Source organism: Nannospalax galili, unplaced genomic scaffold (genome assembly GCF_000622305.1).
Source record: "Nannospalax galili isolate Female #2095 unplaced genomic scaffold, S.galili_v1.0 scaffold302, whole genome shotgun sequence".
In the NCBI taxonomy this organism is placed as follows: Eukaryota; Metazoa; Chordata; class Mammalia; order Rodentia; family Spalacidae; genus Nannospalax; species Nannospalax galili.
In genome coordinates, this window is record NW_008350120.1 from 1,729,754 (window position 1) to 1,751,369 (window position 21,616).

The following is a 21,616-nucleotide window of genomic DNA, read 5'->3' on the forward strand; positions in this document are numbered from 1 at the left end:
ACCATGAGAGAGTGTGTCTGTGGAGACCAAGAGAGGGTGTTGGATACCCTGGAACTAGAGTTACAGTTATGAGCAGCCATATGGGTTCTGGGAACTGAACTTGGGGCCTCTGCAAGTACTCTTAACCACAGAACCATTGCTCCAATCCTAAACATAAATGTTTATTTTAAAAAGAAAAAAAACAAGTTGGCACTAGAGCACCCAATTTCAAATTACACTTCAAGTTATAGTAATCAAAACATTGCAAAACTGATGTAAAACACGGCACACAGAGTAACAGAATAAAACAGGATTTCAAAAATAAACCCAAGCTCATAGCAAATGAATTTTTGACAAGCTCATCAAGACAACAAAATAGTCTCTTTAATAAATGGTGCTGGGGAAACTGGTTATTTACAGACAAAAGAATAAAACCAAACCTTTATCATGTATCAGAGAAACTGACTCAAAATAAAGACACAAATGCAGTCATAAAACCTTAACCTGTAATCATAAAGCTGGGGCTAGTCTGAGCTACATCGTGAGAGCCTGTTTTAAACAAAAACAACTAAGTAAATAAATAAACCAGAAAGAGGGAGGAAGGAGGGACAGATTGTGGGGGTGACTTGGCATCGATTAAGTAGAACACATCAATTCAAAAGGCTTCTGCACAGTCAAAGAAACAATTAACAAAAAGAAAGCATATGAAAAGAAGCATAAGAACTGGGAGAGAATATACATGCAAACTGTATATCTGATCAGGGATTAATATCTAAAGAATAAAGAAGTCTATCACAGAGGTCAATAGTAAAACACTCTGAATAGGCAATGAAAACTGAACACTCATTTTCTCCAAAACATGTTAAGTAGACAACAAACCATGAAAAGGTGCATTAATCAATGAAAATTAAAATTCCGTTTCACCTCTCATGCTTCACAATGGCTATAATAAGTTTTTTAAAGGTATAAGACAAGATGTGGAGAAAAGAAAGTACAGTGCACTATGAAAATGTAAGCTGGTACAGCTGGTATGCAGAACAGTACAGAGGCTTCTCAAAAACTTAACTTCCAAAGACAGAAAACATAACTGTCACATACATCCCAAGAGAGAGACACTGTTGGGGCTGGGAGATGGCTCAGTAGCTTTGAGCACTGGATGAACTTGCAGAGGACCTGGGTTTGATTCCCAGCACCCATATGGCAGCAACAACTGTCCCTGACTCCTAGATCCAAGGGCTCCAACACCGCCTCCAAGCCTCTGCAGGCATTGTGACACAGGTGAACTTACATCCATGTAGGCAAAACATCATACATGGAAAATAAAGATGAATACATGAAAAAGAAATTTGAAGTAGATGCTGCTTAAATCTTTCCCCTTCTGGTAGTCCCCTTCTTCACTTTCTTTTTACTCATGTTCCACCATCTCTGCTCCCTTAGGGGAAAACATTACCCTGCTGTTCCCCTCCGTTTCCTGGCTAACCCTAACCCTAACCCTAACCCTAACCCTTCCGTTTCCTGGCTTCCATGGTTACTGCCATTTACATCACCACATATAAACTAGAGTATATTATGCTAAGCGAAAAAAGTCAGATACAGAAAGAAAAAATACTAAAGGATTTCACTTGGCTACATAATCGTTACAAAAACGTCTGTTTTTTAATTCATAAGAAATACTGTTTGGGGAGAAACAGCCAAACCCTTCTTGAGTGGCGCAGCAGAGCCACTCAGAGTGAGGAAGGGAAAGTTACACTGCTGTGTATGAAGTATATATAAAGGACAAAGGAGCCCTAACTTACAGCATCTGGTCTGTCTGTATGTGGAAGAGCCTGCAGTACAGCCTACTGGATTGAGAGCAGGAGATTCTAGAGCAGAATTATTATTACTATTGTACACATGTGCAGTTTATTAAAGACTGCTAAGTACACCATGAACAAATTGAGTCCTTACTTTAAATATCTCATCTATCTAGGTGTTTAGGAGTGCCCAGTGTCTATTAAATGCAGAGGTAGTAAAATGTCATTTTATAAATGTTCTTTGCTGAAATCTGTATGGAATACTCTGTTGGGAATAGAATGATAAGACCACCACTGTAAGCACTGTTGACTCCACCTGCTCAGTGCTTTAGAGACAGCAGAGGAATGCAAATGGCAAAGGTGATATATGCCAGTGTGTTTATACTGGGACTTCTTAAGGCACCATTTGTGTATTTACTCTTAGTGGGTATATACCGTATATAATAGACAAACATGCCCAAAGGTTTCAGCATCTGATCTTTAAACATTAAGGAGGCGTCAGTGTATGGCAAAGTAGTAAAACTAGCATATTTTGTAGACATACATAGGAAAGCTTGTTCTCCGAAAATGACTTTTTAACATGAATCTGTTCAACTATTTCTAAGCACTTCACGTGAGTCGAGGTAGCCAAGCCAGCTAAGAAGGTAAATAGTCAGTACTTAAAGAAATATATGCTTGTATTTGTCCAATGGGGAAGACAGAGAGAAGAGAGGAGGGATCAGTTCTTATCCAAACAGCTATATTTAGAACATACCTAAAATTATAACCATTGCTACACATACAATTTCATCAATGCTGTCTGCATGGCAGGAAAGTTCTTACATGAAATATCTAGACTTTCCAGATATTTAAAATTGCTTGATGCATTTAAATATCAATAGGGCCAGCAAGAGGCTGCCAAGACTAATGACCTGAATTTGGTAGCAAGACTCCACTCTCCCAGCTGGCCTCTGACTTCCACATACCACTTACCACAGCATGCGTGTACACATGCATGTATACACACAAATAAATGAATGTAATGAAAAAAATTAAAGACATCAAAATAGAAAATAGTGGATAGAGTACGTCGTATAAATAGACTTAATAGATTTTTTTAAAACTTGGGAAATACTGTGTTTGGAAATGGAGCCGTTAAACAAGCTGAGAAACCCTGTACTATCTGTGCCTCGTCTGTGGACTGAGGGAGGTGGAAGGCAGAAACTGTAAAAGGTTTTGTGAGTGTAAGCTGGAATTGTTTAGCTTAGCCATCACTCTGTATATTATGGACACTAAATTTAACTTTGCCATACTATATATAGTACTCATTGGATCAATGAGTCCTAACTTAATGACATCTAGTATGACAGAAGTCAAGTTAGTAATCTAACATACTTTGTACACTTTGTGTTAAATTCATGGAAACAATGTCTTCTGAAAGGGGCTTTTTGAAGAGCTGAAGAAATGGCTAGGCAGTTAAATGGACATACTGCTCTTGAGTAGTTAAAGAGGCTTCCAGTGATAAAGAGGACTTAGTAGACACACATGTTGATTATCCTTTGTGTTAAAATTCATAGGAAAAACCAGTCTTAAAACCACTTAGAAAGTAAAATTGCTAATATTCCCCTCAAAGTATTATAGTTGCAGAGATGGGAAAGGCTCCAGGCCAGAGTATCCCCATTTACAGGTCATTGTAGGACTCAGCCTTTGTTAGGTATGGCAGTTCACTTAATGTACATATGTATATACACTGGGAAAACTCAAGTCCTTACTGGAAACATCTAGTCTTTAGATGTTTAAAGACGCATGGAGATGGTGAAAACAGACAGATAAAGCAACACCTTTAAGGACTGTTTTTGTAATTTCATAGGAATGGCTGCACTGGAGGCATGGAATTCTTAAAACAGTGCTTTGGGGCAAATGCTAACTATGGGTAGTGATGAAGGGGAGGTGAAAAACCAGTGCAGAGTGGAGGGTACTGTGCCTGCTGGTTGGTTCAGGCTGTCTAGCCATTGTTGTATTTCAGTTAAAAGTGCTAGATATTGCCGGACATGGTGGCACTCGCCTTTAATCCCAGTACTTGGGAGGCAGAGGCAGGTGGATCTCTGTGAGTTCAAGGCCAGCCTGGTCTACATAGCGAGTTCCAGGCCAGCTGGGGCTACTGGGAAACCCTGTCTCAGAAAAGACCAAAAAAAAAAAAAAAAAAAAAAAAAAGCTAGATATTAAAAAATAAGTCCTAAGGCACAAATTATACTAGAAGCAGCACAATAATCTCTACAAATGCTTCATTTTTAGAAGGGACTATCTTCTGGGATGACCTTTGTTGAGATTCTTGTGAGTCTCATTCTGAACTGAAGTCATGAGAGTTACCAGCAGGAGAAGCAGAAGAGGACACAGGAGGGAAGGGCTTGCTGGTAGGATTCCCACATCTGAAAGATTTTAAAATTATAAGCATAGGTCTATGTCCTAGTTTGTTTCTTCATTGCTGTGAAAAAAATACTTTGACCGATACCAACTTGGGGAGGAAATAGTTTATTAGGTTTACATCTCCCGGGTCACAGTTCATCAAGGACCCCAGGTAGAAACTCAGGGCAGGAACCTGGAGGCAGCATCTGGAGCACAGGCCATGGAGGAATGCTGCTTACTGACTTGCTCCCCTGGCCCCTGCTCAGCCTGCTTTCTTATGGAACAGAGGCCCACCTGCCCAGGGGTGGTACCATCCACACTGAGCTGGGCCCTCCCACATCACTCAGCAGTCAAAAAGATGCCCCACAGACATGGTCACAGGCCAGTCCTATGGAGGCAATTCCCCAATTGAGGCTCCCTCAACCCAGATGTCAAGTTGACACTAAAGCTATCCAGCACAGTCTATTAAATGCATTTTCTGTAAATTATTGTGCTTATTTTGCAAAGACCACTCCACAAATCTAAGCTTTATAGATACTTTTTAAATATTTTATTATTTTTATTTTATGTGTATGAGAGTATTACCAGCATGTATGTGAGTGCATCTGTGTTGTGTAATGCCCACAAGGGTCAGAAAACGGCACCAGACACCTTGGAACTGGAGGGGCTGTTAACCGCCATGTGGGTGCTGGGAAACAAAACAAGGTCTTCAGAAAGCTAACCTGGTCTATATAGCGAATTCCAGGCCAGTTGGGCTACAGGGACACCCTGTCTCAAAAAGACAAAACAAAACAAAACAAAACAAAACAAAACAAAACAAAACAAAAAGAGCAGGCACAGCTCTCTCCACTTTTCTAACATGATACCGTATTATAAAAAGCATTGTAATGAATTAGCCAATCTGCAAACAAGTTAGAATTCACAGAATTGATATATCACCTCTGGACAGTGTAAGTGAAGACAGTTCATTATGCTAGAAGTGGAGGGGCAAAGGGAAGTTTACAAGGAGATCGATACAGGTATGTTCAGATTAATGTTTTGATAAGAACCACTGATGTATGGGCATCTTCTGGCTACAACATAGGAATATTTTAATTCAGAAAGAACATAACTTGCTAGTATTTTGGTAAATAGATCTAATAAGAAACTCTTAGAAGCTCTCTTAAAAAGAAGCGGGAGGCACACCCTTATTTAGCAGAGTTCATCTCTGTATGCCTATCTTGCACATTACAAATGTCCTCTGGGGCTAAAGAGATGGCTGTTGGCTGCTCTCAAAAAGGACCCGGGTTTAGTTCCCAGCACCACACAGTGGAACAACCATCTGTAACTCTAGTTCCAGGGGCTCAAATGGCGCCTTCTGGCCCCCATGAGCACTGCACACATAGTACACTTATATACATGTAGGCAAAACACTCATACACACACACACACACACACACACACACACTTTTTAGTTACAACCGAAAACCAAATGAGGAAATGGGTGAGGAAGTATTAGCAGCTGATCACTGATGGGTGAGGGAGAGTTGGTCTTCCTTGAGAGTGATGCCAGATAGGCTAACCAGCCTCCAGTGCATGAACACACACCAAGGGACACAAACTTGACTCAATGGGTCTCAATATTTATGACAGACGGCGTGAAACCTGGTGGGAGAGCTGGGAGTGCAGACAGAGCAAGGGTCTAAACAGGGTTAAGATATGTGATATGAAGGGCACAAAACTGTAATAAAAATATATATCGAAAAACAAACCCAAAGGGATATCAGAGGGGAAGAATGACAAACTAAGCTACTTATAGCCCTACAAAGGAATAGTCAGTCATGAAACATGAAGGACAGTAAAAAGTATCAACACAAAAGAAACTAAAAAATGCATATGTCCACGAGTGTGCACAAGTACATGAACGCTCATGTATGATATACTTGGGAGCTGTGTGTGCATGCATGCGTGCATGTATAATGTGCCTGGGAGACTGCCTCTGGACAAGTGAATAGGAGCACTGAGAAGAAGGGAGAGAGACTTCATCTTTCTGGTCTTTTATCATTTTAAATCAGCTGAATATAACCTGTTTACAAACCGAAAGTTAGAAGATAAACATTACAAGCAGTAACCAGCTAGAGACAGTGGCCTTAACTCAGAACACAGGTTTCCTCCCTCTAACAGTCCTTGAAAGCAGTCCTTTGTTCTCCCTGCTTGCCCTGCCCTTTGCCTACTGGAGTCAAATGCATTGGATTCCCACCTGTAATGATAGAAATTGAGAGGGAAGGAACTTTAGTTTCCATTAAAGATACATAGTACACTACTTTTATTTTCTTTACATTTAAACACGTATGTGTGGTGTGTGTGTGTGTGTGTGTGTGTGTGTGAGAGAGAGAGAGAGAGAGAGAGAGAGAGAGAGAGAGAGAGAGAGAGAGAGATTGAAAAACCAGCAGGTAAATCTGAGAGATTTGTTTCTGATACACTATGAAAACGGTATGGGCACATGTAAGTTTAAAAGTCTACCCGAAAACTTTTAAAATCAAAAGTACTGCTGGAATATTACAAAACCATCACAAGGTAATGTGGACTGTACAGACACCAGTAGAATCTAATGAGTCTAAAATCCTATGTGTAGTAAAATGCTGATATTATATTCAGGTAGCTTCAAGTTGGAAACTACACAGTTCAAGATCACTGTTAGTCAATGAAACTTTTCAAAACTTAAAATATAGCTCCCCCTAATATACTGCTCTGTACTTTTTAATACAGTAACCTGTAAGATAGGACTTTATACTACAAAGTAAACGTAGTCTTGCATTACAGTTTTTCTACATGTTCCAAAAGAAAAAGATTTGAAAAAGCTCAGCTCAGAGAACGCTTCTTGCAGAGAGCTTTAGTTAATTCAAAAGGAACTTGCATCACATATACAAATCTGTTGATCACTGTCGAACACAGAAAATACTCATTAATGAAGCACACGCTTAGCACAATAGAATAGTAGTGCAAACTACTATTCTAACATATACAATTTCTGAGAATTCTGCATTTCATTTGTTTAATTTGTTATTTTTTTTTTTAATGTGTATGAGTGTATTGCCTGCATGTATGTGAGTGCACCCATGTCGTGCAATGCTGCGGAGGTCAGAAGAGGGCTTTGGAGTCCCCTGGAACTGGAGTTAAGGATGGTTCGTAGCCACCATGTGGGAATCTTGTCCTCTGCAAGAGCAGTCAGTACTCTTAACTGCTGAGCCGTCTCTCCAGCCCCCTGCATTTTGTGATAAGGGCCTGGCATCAACCTCAAACCTTCTCAGCATTACACTCAATGGAGTTGTCCTATCAATAGCCAGAAGAGTGGACACTGCCCATTGTTCCATCCTGTTTTACAAAGACTGCTAAGACATTATCAACTCATCTGAAAATGTGGCAAATTTTAGGTTAATACAAAATACCCAAACACAACAATTTTATCAGAAATCAGTATAACAGTAATTATAATGACTACACTTTTTTCCTCTTCTCGTACAGGCTTAAAACTCATTTTAAACATCTGTATGTGTAAGTGTGGAGTAGTTAACTTGTAGCAGTACTAAATTTTAAAAAGGAGTTTTACTTAGAAAATAGGGAAGTGCAAATGATCTTCAAGGTCGTGTGCTTGAGCCTAGACACTGAGATGCAAATGAGCAGGAGGGGCCAGGAAAACACTGCACATCCGACTCTTAACTCTGAAACTGCCTTCATTAATGCTTCTAACAATTAACCTGCTAAACAGCAGCCATCTTTCCTATTCAGCAGAATAAGGATAGCCGAGTATTGTGGAGCACACCCGTGTGCCAGGACTTATGAGGCCAAGAATCAAAAACTAGAGCTCTCAAGGCCAGCCCAGCCCAGGCTATTCAGTGAGACCCTGTCTCAAAAGCTGTCACATGCAGTAAATCAAATTAAAGGTAGGCTATTTTGAGCTAGGTGTGGTGGCACATGCTTTTAATCTCTGCACTTGGGAGGCAGGCCAGCCTGGTCTACACAGCAAGTTCCAGACCAGCTGTGGCTATAGGGAGACCCTGTCTCAAAAAGATGCCCCCCCCCGCAAAAAAAAAGAGTGGGCTATTTTACCACACAAATAGGAAAAAAGTAGTTTTTCCTTTCAATTGATTTTCTATCACACCAGACAGCAAAAGCACATACAACTCAGTGAAGTGCCCTCGCTTACACGCTGTTTCACAGAGCAGTAGTTACAGAGAACACCTTCCACAATCTTTTTGTTTTTCAGTTGTTTGTTTTGATTTTTTTATAAGTTCTACAGTCTTATACTGTTATATGCGTTTAAAAATGTGTATTATTCAGGGAATTCCACATTTTGAAAATACAGCAATTCTCAAACTTAAGTGGCCATGGCGGAAGCTCGTTTTCAGGGTAGCTTCAATGACTTCAGGAACTTCTTCCATGCGCTGTGGCTGATAGGGACCAGAACCAGCTCCTCCCAGACATCTAAGACACTCTCTTTCCTTCCAGGCCACCAAAATCTCTCCCTGGAACTACTGGCACAGCTTCTGACTGACCTGCTGACCACACTCTCCTATGGAACAGTCTGTTCACCTCAACAGCAGACTTGTACATGAGATCCTGATCTCTTCTCAAGACTCCGCCACCCCACTCCACTCTGCTGAATACCGATTCCCAAGAATCACTTACAGTCCTGCATGGTCTACTGTGCCATCCATCCTCTACTCACATGCAATCTCCGTGCCTCCTACTGTCCCATCAGGTCACTTTCTTGGACAATGGCTTTCATGACATTTCTCAAACATATTGGACACATGCCCTGGTTTTAAAATCATAGGACAACATGACACCACTGCCTGTACTTTCAGTTCCACTGAGCCTAGTTCTTTTTTTCCTTGGTACTTGCTAAATACATCATAATTGCTTAATATGTCATGTGAGGGTTTTATTTATTATTCTTATTTTGTGTGTATGAGTGTCACTGCCTGCATGTGTGTAAGTGCACTCATGTTGTGCAGTGTCCATGGAGATCAGAAGAGGGCACTGGATCCCCTGGAACTGGAGTTACAGATGGTTGTTACCTGCCATGTGGGTGCTGGGAATTGAACCTGGGTCCTCTGCAAGAGTAGCGAGTGCTCTTAACCACTAAGCCATCTCTCCAGCCCCAATGTGGGTTTTTCTAATACTCTTGTAAAAAACATTAAAATGTAAGATCCAGGACATACCTCTTTTTCAGTGACATGACTTCCAACATTTGGCATACAATATGCATTTAATAAATCCTACTGAATGAGCTGGGTGTGGTGGTACATGTCTTTAATCCCAGCAATTGGGAAGCAGAGGCAGGTGGATCTCTGTGAGTTCAAGGCCAGCCTGGTCTACATAGTGAGTTCCAGGACAGCTGGGGCTACAGGAAGACTCTGTCTCAAAAAGACAAAACTACAGAATGATAAAACATAGAAAAAAAATTATTACTGCTTTATTTTTGAATCAGCTGAAAATAATCACTCTAAAATAAACACAAAAAATGATGTTTTTTGAAAAACAAAGTTAATCCATGTTGTATTTAATGTTGCGTCTAAAATAATTTTGTTACCTCACATGTTCAGCTAGAAAAATCTTTTGGTAACTACACTGATAAACAGACTGTTTATAAATTCATAGTTTACAAAGAACACACACCAACCTTATAGGACCTAAGAGGGCTTATCCTGATAATTAGCAAATTAAAGTGAAACCCTATGAATTTCATTTACAAGCTTACAGACGTAGTGTTCTTAGATATCAAACATGAAAGTATTTCAAGAAAGCAAATGTCACATCAGTCACCTATGCCAGTGTGACTAACCATTACATACATCTTTCAAAAGATATTTTATATACTAATTCTTATACATATGTCCCAAAGAAAATAAGTTAGTGTTACCTCTACCATCATCCATTTCACCATCCCTTGAATGCTCTGATTGAATGTCTGGAGGAGTCTGAAGGACAGCCACACTATTCTGATTTATAATCTTCAATTTCAGTTTTGGTTTTGACCGTTTTCTTCTTGGAACTGTAACTGTGAGGCTCTGTAACTGAGTCATCCCTGATTCAGTCAAACATACACCATCCTGGGTGTAGGTCTTAGGTGGATCTAAAATTACAAAAATCCCAAGGATACAAATTTAAGCTTTCATTTTAAATTGACTTTTCATTTTAAATTAGTTTATTATTACTTTAAATATACGCGGCATAGAAATGCAAATGTGTTTCCATTCAGCAATTATCCATGAAATGTATGCATGGATGATGTTAAAACACCAAACTTTTTAGGGAGAAAGGCTGCATGTTTCACTTTGTTTTATTCCTAAACATTTCTGCTTTCATCTATCATGAAAGATTTAGAAAGAAAACACTGAAGTTAACTCAACAACAAGCCTTTTCTTTGAAAAGGGGAAAGGTAAGGATCAACTTATGTAAGAAAACACATGCCCATCTGAAAGTACCAAGAGGATGGCTTACATGGAGAGGGAGCCTATGTATGAAGACCCTGCCCCCTTAGTACAGTGACATACACACATGAAAATGAGAATGAAATCATTCTGAATACTAGCTAAAAATTAACAGTAAGAAATAAATTCTGGAGACTCAAATCTTTAATGTCTAAACTATTGTACGTTAGAACAATTCCTATACAACTCAAATGTTTCTGTATCAGAAATGTTGGCAATATTAGTCAATAAAATAACTTGTGGAAGTATCAAAGGGTCACCATTCCAAGCTATCAGAGAAAAAGTAGTAAAATATTAGATTAATTCTGAATGAGGCTGTTTACTACAGAGGCTTTCTTCCTCTAACTAACAAATGAACAAGCCTGGTAGACACTCAATGAACCCAGGGCAAGAACAACTACAGTTACTTCTTTGAGCTATTATTTTCTTTGGTAAATCTGCTGAAATTCATAGTAATGCTATTGCAGCAAAAGGGGGTTATATGGACATTTTATACACTAATTCTAGAAATAAACATCAATTTATATTGAACATAAACAATTCTGTATATGCACCAAGCCAGTTATTTAAGAATTATTACGTCTTTTCTAAAGAAAAAAAGGATGCATGTCAAGGTTACCTAGCTCTTTGACTTCGGTGACAATTTGTGCTACGAGTGAAGATTCGCAGCGGTCAGAGGAAGGCACTGAAAGGAAAACAATTCAGGAAGCTTTGAAAAAGAAAAGACTTATATATGATTAAAGTACCAGTTTCTGTTTTAATTTCATTCTAACAAACCCATGAATACTATTGGGGGCTCGCTCATGCTACTCAAGTGCCAACCAGTGAGTTCCAGCCCAGCCCCCAAAGCAGGCTTTGTTTCTTTTGAGTTATACTGTTTTTTGAGACAATCTCTCACTATTCAGCTGAGGCTGGCCTGGACCTCAACAGGTAGTACAGGCTGGCCTCAAACTGTCTGCTGCCTCAGTCTCCCAAGTGCTGAGATTATTTAACTGTACATCATTACACTCAGAATCCAAAAGCAGTTTTAAAAACAAGAACAAAACACAAAGAGAAGTCAAGAAGATATGCAAACACGAGTGGGTTTCTAGATTAAGATGACTGTACATGACTAAATTCCTTGAAAGCGGGCTGTAGAGATGGCTTAGTGGTTAAGAGGACCACTTGTTCTTGCAGAGGACCCAGGTTCTGTTCCCAGCAGCTACATAGTGGCTAACAACCACCCATAACTCCAGTTCCAGGGGATTTGATGCCCTCTTGTGACTTCCGAGGGAGTAGCATGACATGGGGCACACAGGCAATATACACACGTAAAATAAAAAGAATAAAGAAAGTAATTCCTTGAAAGCAAGATTACATTTTACATACGAAGATTACATGCTTCGCTTCCTCCCTTTGTGTAAGTAGTTTAAGTTAAGTAATTTTAATAAAGTTGGGATGAGATTGTATTAAATACAAAACTTCTATTTCACAAAATATTAGTTTAAATATTATGTCCATAAAACATAAGTAATTAGATTTAAGCCCACTCTGGTTTATGGACAAGGTGCAAAGGAATCAAAGAAAGTCCCAGGGACGCACAACTCACAATTTATGTTATTTTCTTACCATAGGACGCAGGCATATAGGGTCTGCACATGCTACAATCAAAACCAATGTCTGCTACATTTTCCACTTCCTCTTCAGTATTTAAATTTTGACAAACTGCATGCATCCATCTAAAAAGACCACATTTGTACATTTAAAAGAAATTCAATATACTAGAAACTATTTCCTTTCTTAAAATCAAAACAGGAGTTGACCTGAAACTTAAAAGGCCCAAGTCTAAAATGCTCCTACCAGCTCATTGTAGCCTTCTCTCTTCACTTCCCCTATTGACCTACAAGACCTTTCATAGTGCTGAGAAGCAGAAAAATTAATTAACTAAATAACAAGTAAACAATTACAAGAACAGAAACAAGTACTAAAGAGGAAGCAAGTGTCCTACTACATGAAGCAGATAATTGTCCTTTATAATCAAAAAGACCTCTATGACCAAAAAGCAACGAAGCTTCTCAGGGATGGTCAACAGGAACTCAGAAACACACCGGATCTATACTCCATGTGCTGCACCTAACTAGGGACAGGCACGAGGGTGTCAGGATTAGCAACTGGGAAATAAAGCAAAGGATTTGCCTTGCTTTGGAATAGAGTTTCTAGGAAGAGTGCTACAAAAACTGCACCTTTACCAACAAAAAAAGAAAAAATGACTGATGAAGGGACACTTCGTGACATCGTGCAATGGTGCTTAACTGCTAACAGGGCAAGAAACTATCAATAAAGATAAAACATTTTTTTATTTTGAAGCTGCACACACATCTACTTAGGAAGATCTAAGGTCGTTTATCTAGTATCTAGATACTAGGTCTGGAACTTTAAGAAAAGTGGTGTTAAAACAAAATAGAGTGGCCAGGCATGGTGGCACAAGCCTTTAATCCCAGCACTAGGGAGGCACATGAATCTCTGAGTTCAAGGACAGTCTGGCCTACATAGCAAGTTCCAGGGCAGCTATGGCTGCAGGGAGACCCTGTTTCAAAAAGCCAAAAAAAAACACAAGTGTGGGAGACCATTTTTAGAATCTACCAGAAGATTCTGAAATTCTCCATAAGAAAATGTATATATGCACGCACCAATTATGTGTCTAATTTTAAGAGACTGATAAACCTTCGAAAAGTCCCTAATTAAAAGTCTTAAAAGTCTAAAATTGGAAATTTGAAACATGAAAATTATTCTGGAAGCTTACAAACTAAAAAATCTAGAAAGCAAAGTTTTGTTCCTTAAATTTACAATCAAGTTATTTTCTAAGTTCCTTTTGGTACATTTGAGGGCAAAAAAAAAACTTACAAAAGATGGCAAAGGAAACAAACTGGCACGATACCTATCGCATTGTCTACACTGCAGAATAAGGTCGTCTTCTCTATAGTTCCGACAGCAGGCCGGACAGGAAGACAAGCTGGCACAAGGAGCACACTGCGTGTAATTGTTCTGCCATTCACACCGCTGACCTGCAGACGTCGCTCCACAGTGTCTGCACCACACGCACCTGAAACCCAAATCCCCCCCAAAGTCTCGAGTTTATTTTCTTATTCAACTACGACAGTTTGCGAGGCCACAAGTACACAGAATGAGAGGAAATCATTTTACATGCAAAAATGTTCCTGATTAGTATGAATCACGAAAACTATGGGTTATATTATTAAATACACACGACTTCTTTTATGAAAGCAACATGGCATGAGGGAGTGGAGAGCTTGAAAGATTGACAAGACAACCCGAATCCTGGAGTACCATTTGCATTTCCAGCCTCCTTTGGGAACTGTCTGCAACGGAGGGTCTAAACAGTAGGTATGATAACTTATGTCACAGTCATCACACAGCAAGAGTCTTCCTGGGTCAGTCGCCTTCCCACAGGCCTCACACACCGTGCACTCAAGACATCTCCAACCTTTGCTAAGAACCACTTTAGTGATCTGCAAAAGAAACCACCAATTCAAACGATTTATACATTAAATAAGAAATCATTTTTGTACAATCAGAGTATTACCAAAAATATTATTGTGGTACTGTATGCTCAGACAGAGAAGAAAAGCAAGCAAGTATCACTGGTGACCCGACACTGAGCAGGGCACACCGGCAGACTTTTCAGAGACCAGGGATCAAACTAGGTGAAAGTGGCACTTTCACCTAGTGGACCTGAAAGGCGTGAAGGGGCTGTTTCAGAAGGGGAGCTAGAGTACTTTCGATTTTTAACCATGCCTCCTTAGTAATGGGATTGGCATATTCATTTTTAAATGTCTCAAACTACCAAGTTATAATCTGTTATTTACCAAATGAAGAGCGAAGAGCAGGAAAAGCATGGTGGAATAGTGCAGTAAACAGCAAATTTTACAGAAAATGGACAGGTAAATATTTAAGGTTTCTGGGCCCTGTGGTCTGTTGCAACTGCTGAGCAAAAAAAAAAAAAAAAACACTAAAAATGTGTAACTAAAGAGCACTGCTATGTTAAAATAAAGGTTCCTGTGTGAACTGGCGTGGGCCGCGATGCACAAACCCCTGACTTACAAGTATAAGACAGAGCTTAGGAAGGTGAGGAAGAACATCACAAAATATCATCTTCATACTTGCTCTGTTTTCTTATTCACGGACACCTACCCAGGGATCCTTTTAACCAGACTCTCAGGTACTTGGTCTGTACTTACTGAGACAATATATCTTGGTTTCTAAGTCTCCGTCCACCTTAATCATTCTGACTACCAGATCTAATCAATAAATAGGTGTCAGGGTTACTTCAGCTATTCACAGGACTGCAACACTTGGACAATTTCTCGCCTTTTGAGATTTCTAGTACCTTAAAAAATAGAGCTAATCATTAATTAATTTTTCAGTTGGAATTATTTAATTTTAACATTTAAAAGTTCTTTGTACTCTATTTAAGGTCCAAAGTAGACTTATGAATGTATTATACATATCTATTTCAGCTACAACGAAGCAGGAATAGTCCTTTCTCCCACTATCAGAGAGCACAAAACTTGGCAAACCGTGTTAAAGTGGCTATCACAAAGAAGAATGTGGCCTCTGGGGGAGGAAGAGCAGAGAGGAGGCTGAGTCCTGTGATACTTTGCTGACAGGCAACTTCTACAATGCTGCCCAGTGAGGGAGAGTCACGGTGCAACAGTTTGCTAAGTTGGTAAGACATGGAGTTCAGAAAAAGTGGAGCAATTAGAACTCTCAGGACAGTACTGGAAAGTAGAAGAGCAGGAACGAATAAGTGATCTAAAAATCGAGACAGGACTCCAGTGATGTCCTGGACTGACTGTTAACCTGCACATATTCAAGGCAGACCAACAAGGGAAAAAATACCTACTGGAGATTTATAAGCATAATAAATGGCCAGAGCGCACCCAAGGCTGGAAAATGTGTATTTCAGCCCATTAGGGTGTGAAGACACTGGTGATCAGGTGGTGAGATCCAACAGAGACACAGAAGTGAGGGGCTGACACGGGGAAAGCAAGCACTAGCACATTACCAGGGCGCTAGAGTAGAGCTATTCTACTGCTAAGGCATAAGTTTTTATTGCAGCTGGATTTAGTGACAAAGGTATGGTATTTTCAGAGGCTCTGATATAAAGCAACATCACAACACTGATGTCATACAAGCTACATGTATGCTCTTGTATCCTGCTTTGATTTTGGAAATGGTAAATATTTAATAGTCACAGCTAACATAAAACATTCTATTATTTGTAAGGAGCGTGACTTTATCAACTATAGGATGAAGGCTCATTGGACCTATGCAAGGAAAATGAAAAAGATTCAAAAAGTTTATCCAAACACAACTGACCACCAAAGACATGACACCCTAAAAGGAACCATACACAGCCAGGAAAGCATGTGCTTTCTACCTGGGGGGGTAATTAGTTAATAAAAGAGCTTGCTAATGTTATGATCTCAATTTATATAAGAAAGGTTCAGTTAATCTGTAAATAGAAAAATTGTTCAATTAAAAGTACTGGGTGGAGGGGCTGGACACCCACATGGTGGCTACGAATCATCCTTAATTCCAGTTCCCAGGGAACCCAAAGCCCTCTTCTGACCTCCGTGGCATTGCATGACATGGGTGCACGCACATACATGCAGGCAATATACTCATACACATAAAATAAAAAAATTTTTTTAAAAGTTCTGGGTGGGGCCTTTGAATCTTAACTTCCCTGCTAAGACTGCTACCTCGGTAGGAAAAGAAACTGGCTACGTTATTAAGTGGACTCACAAGAACTGACAATCCCAACTCAATAGGGATCATAATCCATATCCTAAGATAAGAAATGTAAATACTCTAAAGTCAAAGCACAGAGCATTTAGAATATGAAGAAACAAAGAAGTAATCTTTTTAGTGCACACACAATTCTTTTTTTTAATTGGCTTTAGACTGAGGGTTTCAATTTTTCACTGTTTACTGTGCACACGAAGAAGGAATGAGGGCATGCAATTCACAGCCAATTTGTGGAGATCAGAGGACAACTTTGTGTAGTCAGTTCTCTCTTTCCACCTTTAAATGGGTCCAGGGGATCAAACTTGGATTGCCAGGCTTGAGTAGCAAGCATCTTTACACACTGAGCATCTCACCAGTCCAGACAAGGTTTCTTTTTTTTTTTTGGAAAGGCAACATGCTATGAGCAACAAATTTGGAAAGATCATATTCATTGCATGGATTAGTCTTCTACTTTAGATAGATTAAGCTCACTTCATTCAGTTCCTTAGAACAGTTAGAGTCTCCTGGGAACACATGCTGCTCTGCTTATTATTATACAGGTGTCTTGGATAAACAATGACATCACATAGTGGTGGTGAAGGGCAAGAAAGAAGGCATAAAGACCATGTGTAAGTTCAGAATGATTCATGACCTAGAAATTAAGGCCCATGCTTATCCTACATGGTGTGGCAAGATCAGCAAGAACAGTGTTTCATGTGGAGCAGAACCCTACACCTATAGCTGGCCGCTTTGAGTGACCGTTTGTTACTTTACTCGATTATTTTAAGATTCATTAAAACTGAATTCTTACAAAGAAATAGAGATTAGTTCAACAGCTAGAGTACTGAGATTTGCCTGTTTTTGTTTTTGTTTTGTTTTTTTTTTTTTTTGGAGACAGGGTCTCCCTGGAAAGTACTATGTAGACCTCTGCTGCTTTAGCACTGGGGTTAAAGATGTGTAATAGCATATCTGACTCATGCCCATTTTTAAATACTGTTAAAACCAAGTACTGGGCTACTCCATAAAAGGCTTCTTAGTGTCTAATCAGCAGTGCTTGCAACTGAGGGTTTCAGCTCTTGATTATTACTCACTTGCATGAAATATGGTATTTGTTCTGTTTTTAGCTGTAAGGAGAAAATGTAAGGAGACCCAAATAAGCAAATAAGCGTAACTAAATACTATGCCTATTCTGAAACTTTGTAGTCAGTTTTGTAGGAAAATGAAAAAAAAAGGATAATGCCCGTGCTGGATAGCTTTAGTGCCAACTTGACACACGTGAGTTGAGGGAATTGGGGAATTTCCTCCATTGGACTGCTCTGTGGCTATGTCTGTGAGGCGGTGCCACGCCTGGGCAGGTGGGCCTGTGTTGCATAAGAAAGCAGGCTGGCCAAGCATGGTGGTGCACGCCTTTAATTTGAGCACTCAGGAGGCAGAGGCAGGTGGATCCTGGTGAGTTCAAGGCCAGCCTGGTCTACATAGTGAGTTCAGGTCTGCTGGGACTGCAAGGAGATCAGGTCTCAAAAAGACCAAAAAAAAAATATATATATATACATATATATATATATATATCAAGCATGCTGAGAAGGGGCCAGGGGAGCAAGCCAGTACGCAGTGTTGCTCCATGGCCTGTGCTCCAGCTCCTGCCTCCAGGTTCCTGCCCTGAGTTCCTCCCTTGGACTCTCTGATGAACTGTGACCCAGGAGACCTAAGCCTAATAAGCCCTTTCTTCCCCAAGCTGGTATTGATCAGACTGTTTTGCCACAGCAATGGAAAAACTAAAACAATACCTTAAATAGCGACAGGATAAATTGCTTTTTAAAGTAAGTAACTGCATTTTCAATGTCCTTTACAACACAATTAGTACACATTAGCATGCATAATTAGTATAAGTTAAGACCACTGATTTTTATGAGATAATTTATGGAGGAACACTTAAAAGCAATATTTAAGCTTCTTAAAACACGGTCACATATACATAACAACAACAACTATATCACGTATAATGGAAATGTGATTAATGGTACCATATTAGGTACTCAAACAATAAAAATTTCAATATGGCTTGGTTGGGGCCAGTGAGATGGTTCAGAGGGTAAAAGTGCTGGCCACAGAGCCTGACAATCTGAACTTCCTTCCCAGAAACTAAACAGTGGAGAGAATCAACTCCCACAAGTTGTCCTCTGACCTCCACATATACACCATAGCGGGCACACAAACAAATGAATAAATAAATGCAATAAAAAATGGAGAAATGCTTTCGTTGACTCACTTAACTTAAGCATCTTTACCTTAATACTGACACAATACGGATGGTAACACTGACCACACTGAGAACAGGCCAGTAATCTTCCTTCTGCTCCTTGGCCAAAACTGCCACAAACCACACACATGTCCTGAAATAAAGAGCATGTAAAGCTATTTTAAATTATAGATAAAGTGAAGAATATGTGAATGACTAAAATATATTCCTAATTAATATAGCACTACAGCCTATGTAAGATGTATCTGTATAGGATGGGGCATAGTAAAAACGAACAAGAATTGAGAAAATGAAGATTAAGTTCAAACCTGATGCAAGGTGAACTTGTCACTACTAGAAAACAAAACAACCGTATTGTGCATAGAGTTTTCTTCTTCATCTTTACTTGAAGAAATGTCTGCAGCAGATACCTACAAAAAGCAAAATACAGCAAACGTGAAGTTACGTTACTTACTGGTATTGCACCTAACTGAAAATTCACATCCAAAATATAACTTTTGCCAGTGATTAGACTAATAATTTCAAATAAATTAAATAAAAAATGCTATGAGTCATAGTCAGGCATGGTTTTGTGTACTGATAATCACAGCACTGAGAAGGCTGAGGCAGGAGGATGGCAAGTCTGAGGCCAGCCTGGGCCATGTAGCAGGACCAGGTTTCTAAATTAAAGAGCCAAGATTTTTTTTTTCCAATGAATTATTTCTTTAGACTTAGAAGAGCTATACATCAGGAAAAATGAAAAACTATAAGCCTGCCTTTAGTAATATGTGATTATCCAGAAATTGTAGCACCTGTATATACATACATATCTATTTTGATGACACTTGAGAATGGCAATGCGATTAGCTGGAACTGAGATAAACTCTAATACGTGCAAATTTTCAAATACTCTGCACCAGAATCAGAATATGAAGCTAGGTCATCACTAACTTGGTATACGTTATTTGTGGAAAGGGTAGTATTTCAGAAAGAAGGGTCAAGTGGTATGCATTAACTTTGCTGCTTCATCCTAACTTGTTTAATGTGGCTACCAGGAAATGCTAAACTGCACATGTGGTTCCCACTTAGTTCTCTTAGACAGCACTACTTTTGGTATCAGAATTCTGAATAGCTTATAAAAATGTCAGTATGAGCCAAACAATTATCAATCATGGATGCTCATTTCTAAACTTGGATATTTTTCACCAAATCAAGTAGGTACAAAACCTCTGAATTAAATGCAGTAACAGAGAACACCAGGAAGCCAATATTAAAATGATAATATGCAGTCTTCTTTCCCTTAAAAAAGTTAGAACCAAGCCGGGCGTGGCGGCGCAGCCTTTAATCCCAGCACTTGGGAGGCAGGCGGATCTCTGTGAGTTCAAGTCCAGCCTGGTCAACATAGTGAGTTCCAGGCCAGCTAGGGCTACAGGGAGACCCTGTCTCAAAAAGACCGAAAAAAAAGAAAAAAGAAAAAGTTAGAACCTACCCTGAAAATGTTATGGTCAAAGACAAAGCAAAAATAATAAACTTATTTTCTTGAGGAATGGTAGAAAAATTAACCAGAAGAAATATATTGCTATTTTAAATTTAAACACATGTAAAAGTTTTAATGGATAGTACTAAAATAATGTTTTTATGATCAAGTCAGTAATAATAGCAATTTAAAGTCATAAAAACACTTGATAACTACAAGGAAAAATTATAAGCAATCTAAATATTTAACACTAGAAACTGACAGGCTAAACCTAAAATTCATATACGAAAGGCCTGATCTGTCCAAAATGATGTTGAAAAAGTTAAAGAATCAGAAGACTTTCTGATTTCAAGAGTTATTAAAAAACACTAATCAAGGGAGTGGAATACTGACCTAAAGACAAAGAAACAGAACATCAGCATGGCATGCAGATTCCAAAAACAGATCCACATGTGGTAACTAGTGTTCAGGGATCTAAAACTAATTATTTAGGTAAAATAAATCAGACAGACAGTATATTCTACATGATCAAGTCCAGAAAAAATAACACATCTATAGTGAAGGAACTCAAATGAATTATACTTAGGGACAAAGACTGGTGGCAAAACGGGGGGCCAGAGCGACCACAGAGGAGACTGAAGAAATTTTAAGAGATCAAAGGCTTCAGTATCTTGATTGTAGTATGGCTTTCAAGGGTATAGACACACCCTTATTATGTATGTAAAATATCTATATCCTCATATCAATTATACCTCAGTAAATTTTTTGTTTTGTTTTTGAGACAGTATCTCCCTGTATAGCCCTGGTTAGCCTGGAACTTGCTATACAGACCAGGCTGGCCTTGAACACTCAGAGATCTACCTGCCTCTGCCTCAACAGTGCTGGGATTAAAGGTGTGTGGCCACCAAACTTTTTCTTTTAAAGACTATAATCCAAGTTTTCTTGTCAATGGTTCACAGTAAAATTGTGTAATTTCGTTTGTATTTTGAACTTAAAATGACATTTAGGATGTAAAACAATGAGATTTCAGTGAAATAGTAAAGGTACTAAATAAAATATTTGCCAATACTTACCAAATATATTTTCAATTCATGTTTAAAGGAAATTCAATGATGTGACAATTGGTAAAATTCACAATCCTAAAATAGTCAAACTCTTGAACACTATTTGGTTGATTTACATCATTTCTCATTTTTTCCTGAGTCTTATAATACTGACAGCAACTGTAATAAAACGTTTAAATCCCAACCTAACAAAGTTTTTCAGACAAAAGAATTCAATACTATAATTAAAAAAATAAAAACACAGGTTACAAATTCACATCAAAGGCATAAAAAGGTTCAAAGAGGAAAGAGAGAAAAAGGCGAAAAATCAGAAATTAAAACCTGAGGGCCGGGCAGTGGCGCACGCCTTTAATCCCAGCACTGGGGGCAGAGGCAGGCGGATCTTTGTGAGTTCAAGGCCAGCCTGGTCTACA

At 39.0% G+C, this 21,616-nt stretch overlaps 1 protein-coding gene across 17 annotated transcripts in view; it reads right to left on the bottom strand.

Moving 5' to 3' along the window:
* The window catches only part of Kmt2c (lysine methyltransferase 2C), a 297,069-nt gene that overhangs the window by 117,427 nt on the left and 158,026 nt on the right, over nt 1-21,616 (bottom strand). For all 17 annotated transcript variants that reach the window (XM_029570484.1, XM_029570494.1, XM_029570489.1 and 14 more), the window contains 7 exons: nt 18,992-19,093; nt 18,712-18,816; nt 13,961-14,142; nt 13,551-13,715; nt 12,242-12,351; nt 11,253-11,318; nt 10,063-10,275 (listed from right to left, as the gene is read on the bottom strand). In XM_029570484.1, coding sequence (XP_029426344.1) covers nt 10,063-10,275; nt 11,253-11,318; nt 12,242-12,351; nt 13,551-13,715; nt 13,961-14,142; nt 18,712-18,816; nt 18,992-19,093 — 943 coding nt within the window. The remainder of the gene's footprint in view (nt 1-10,062; nt 10,276-11,252; nt 11,319-12,241; nt 12,352-13,550; nt 13,716-13,960; nt 14,143-18,711; nt 18,817-18,991; nt 19,094-21,616) is intronic.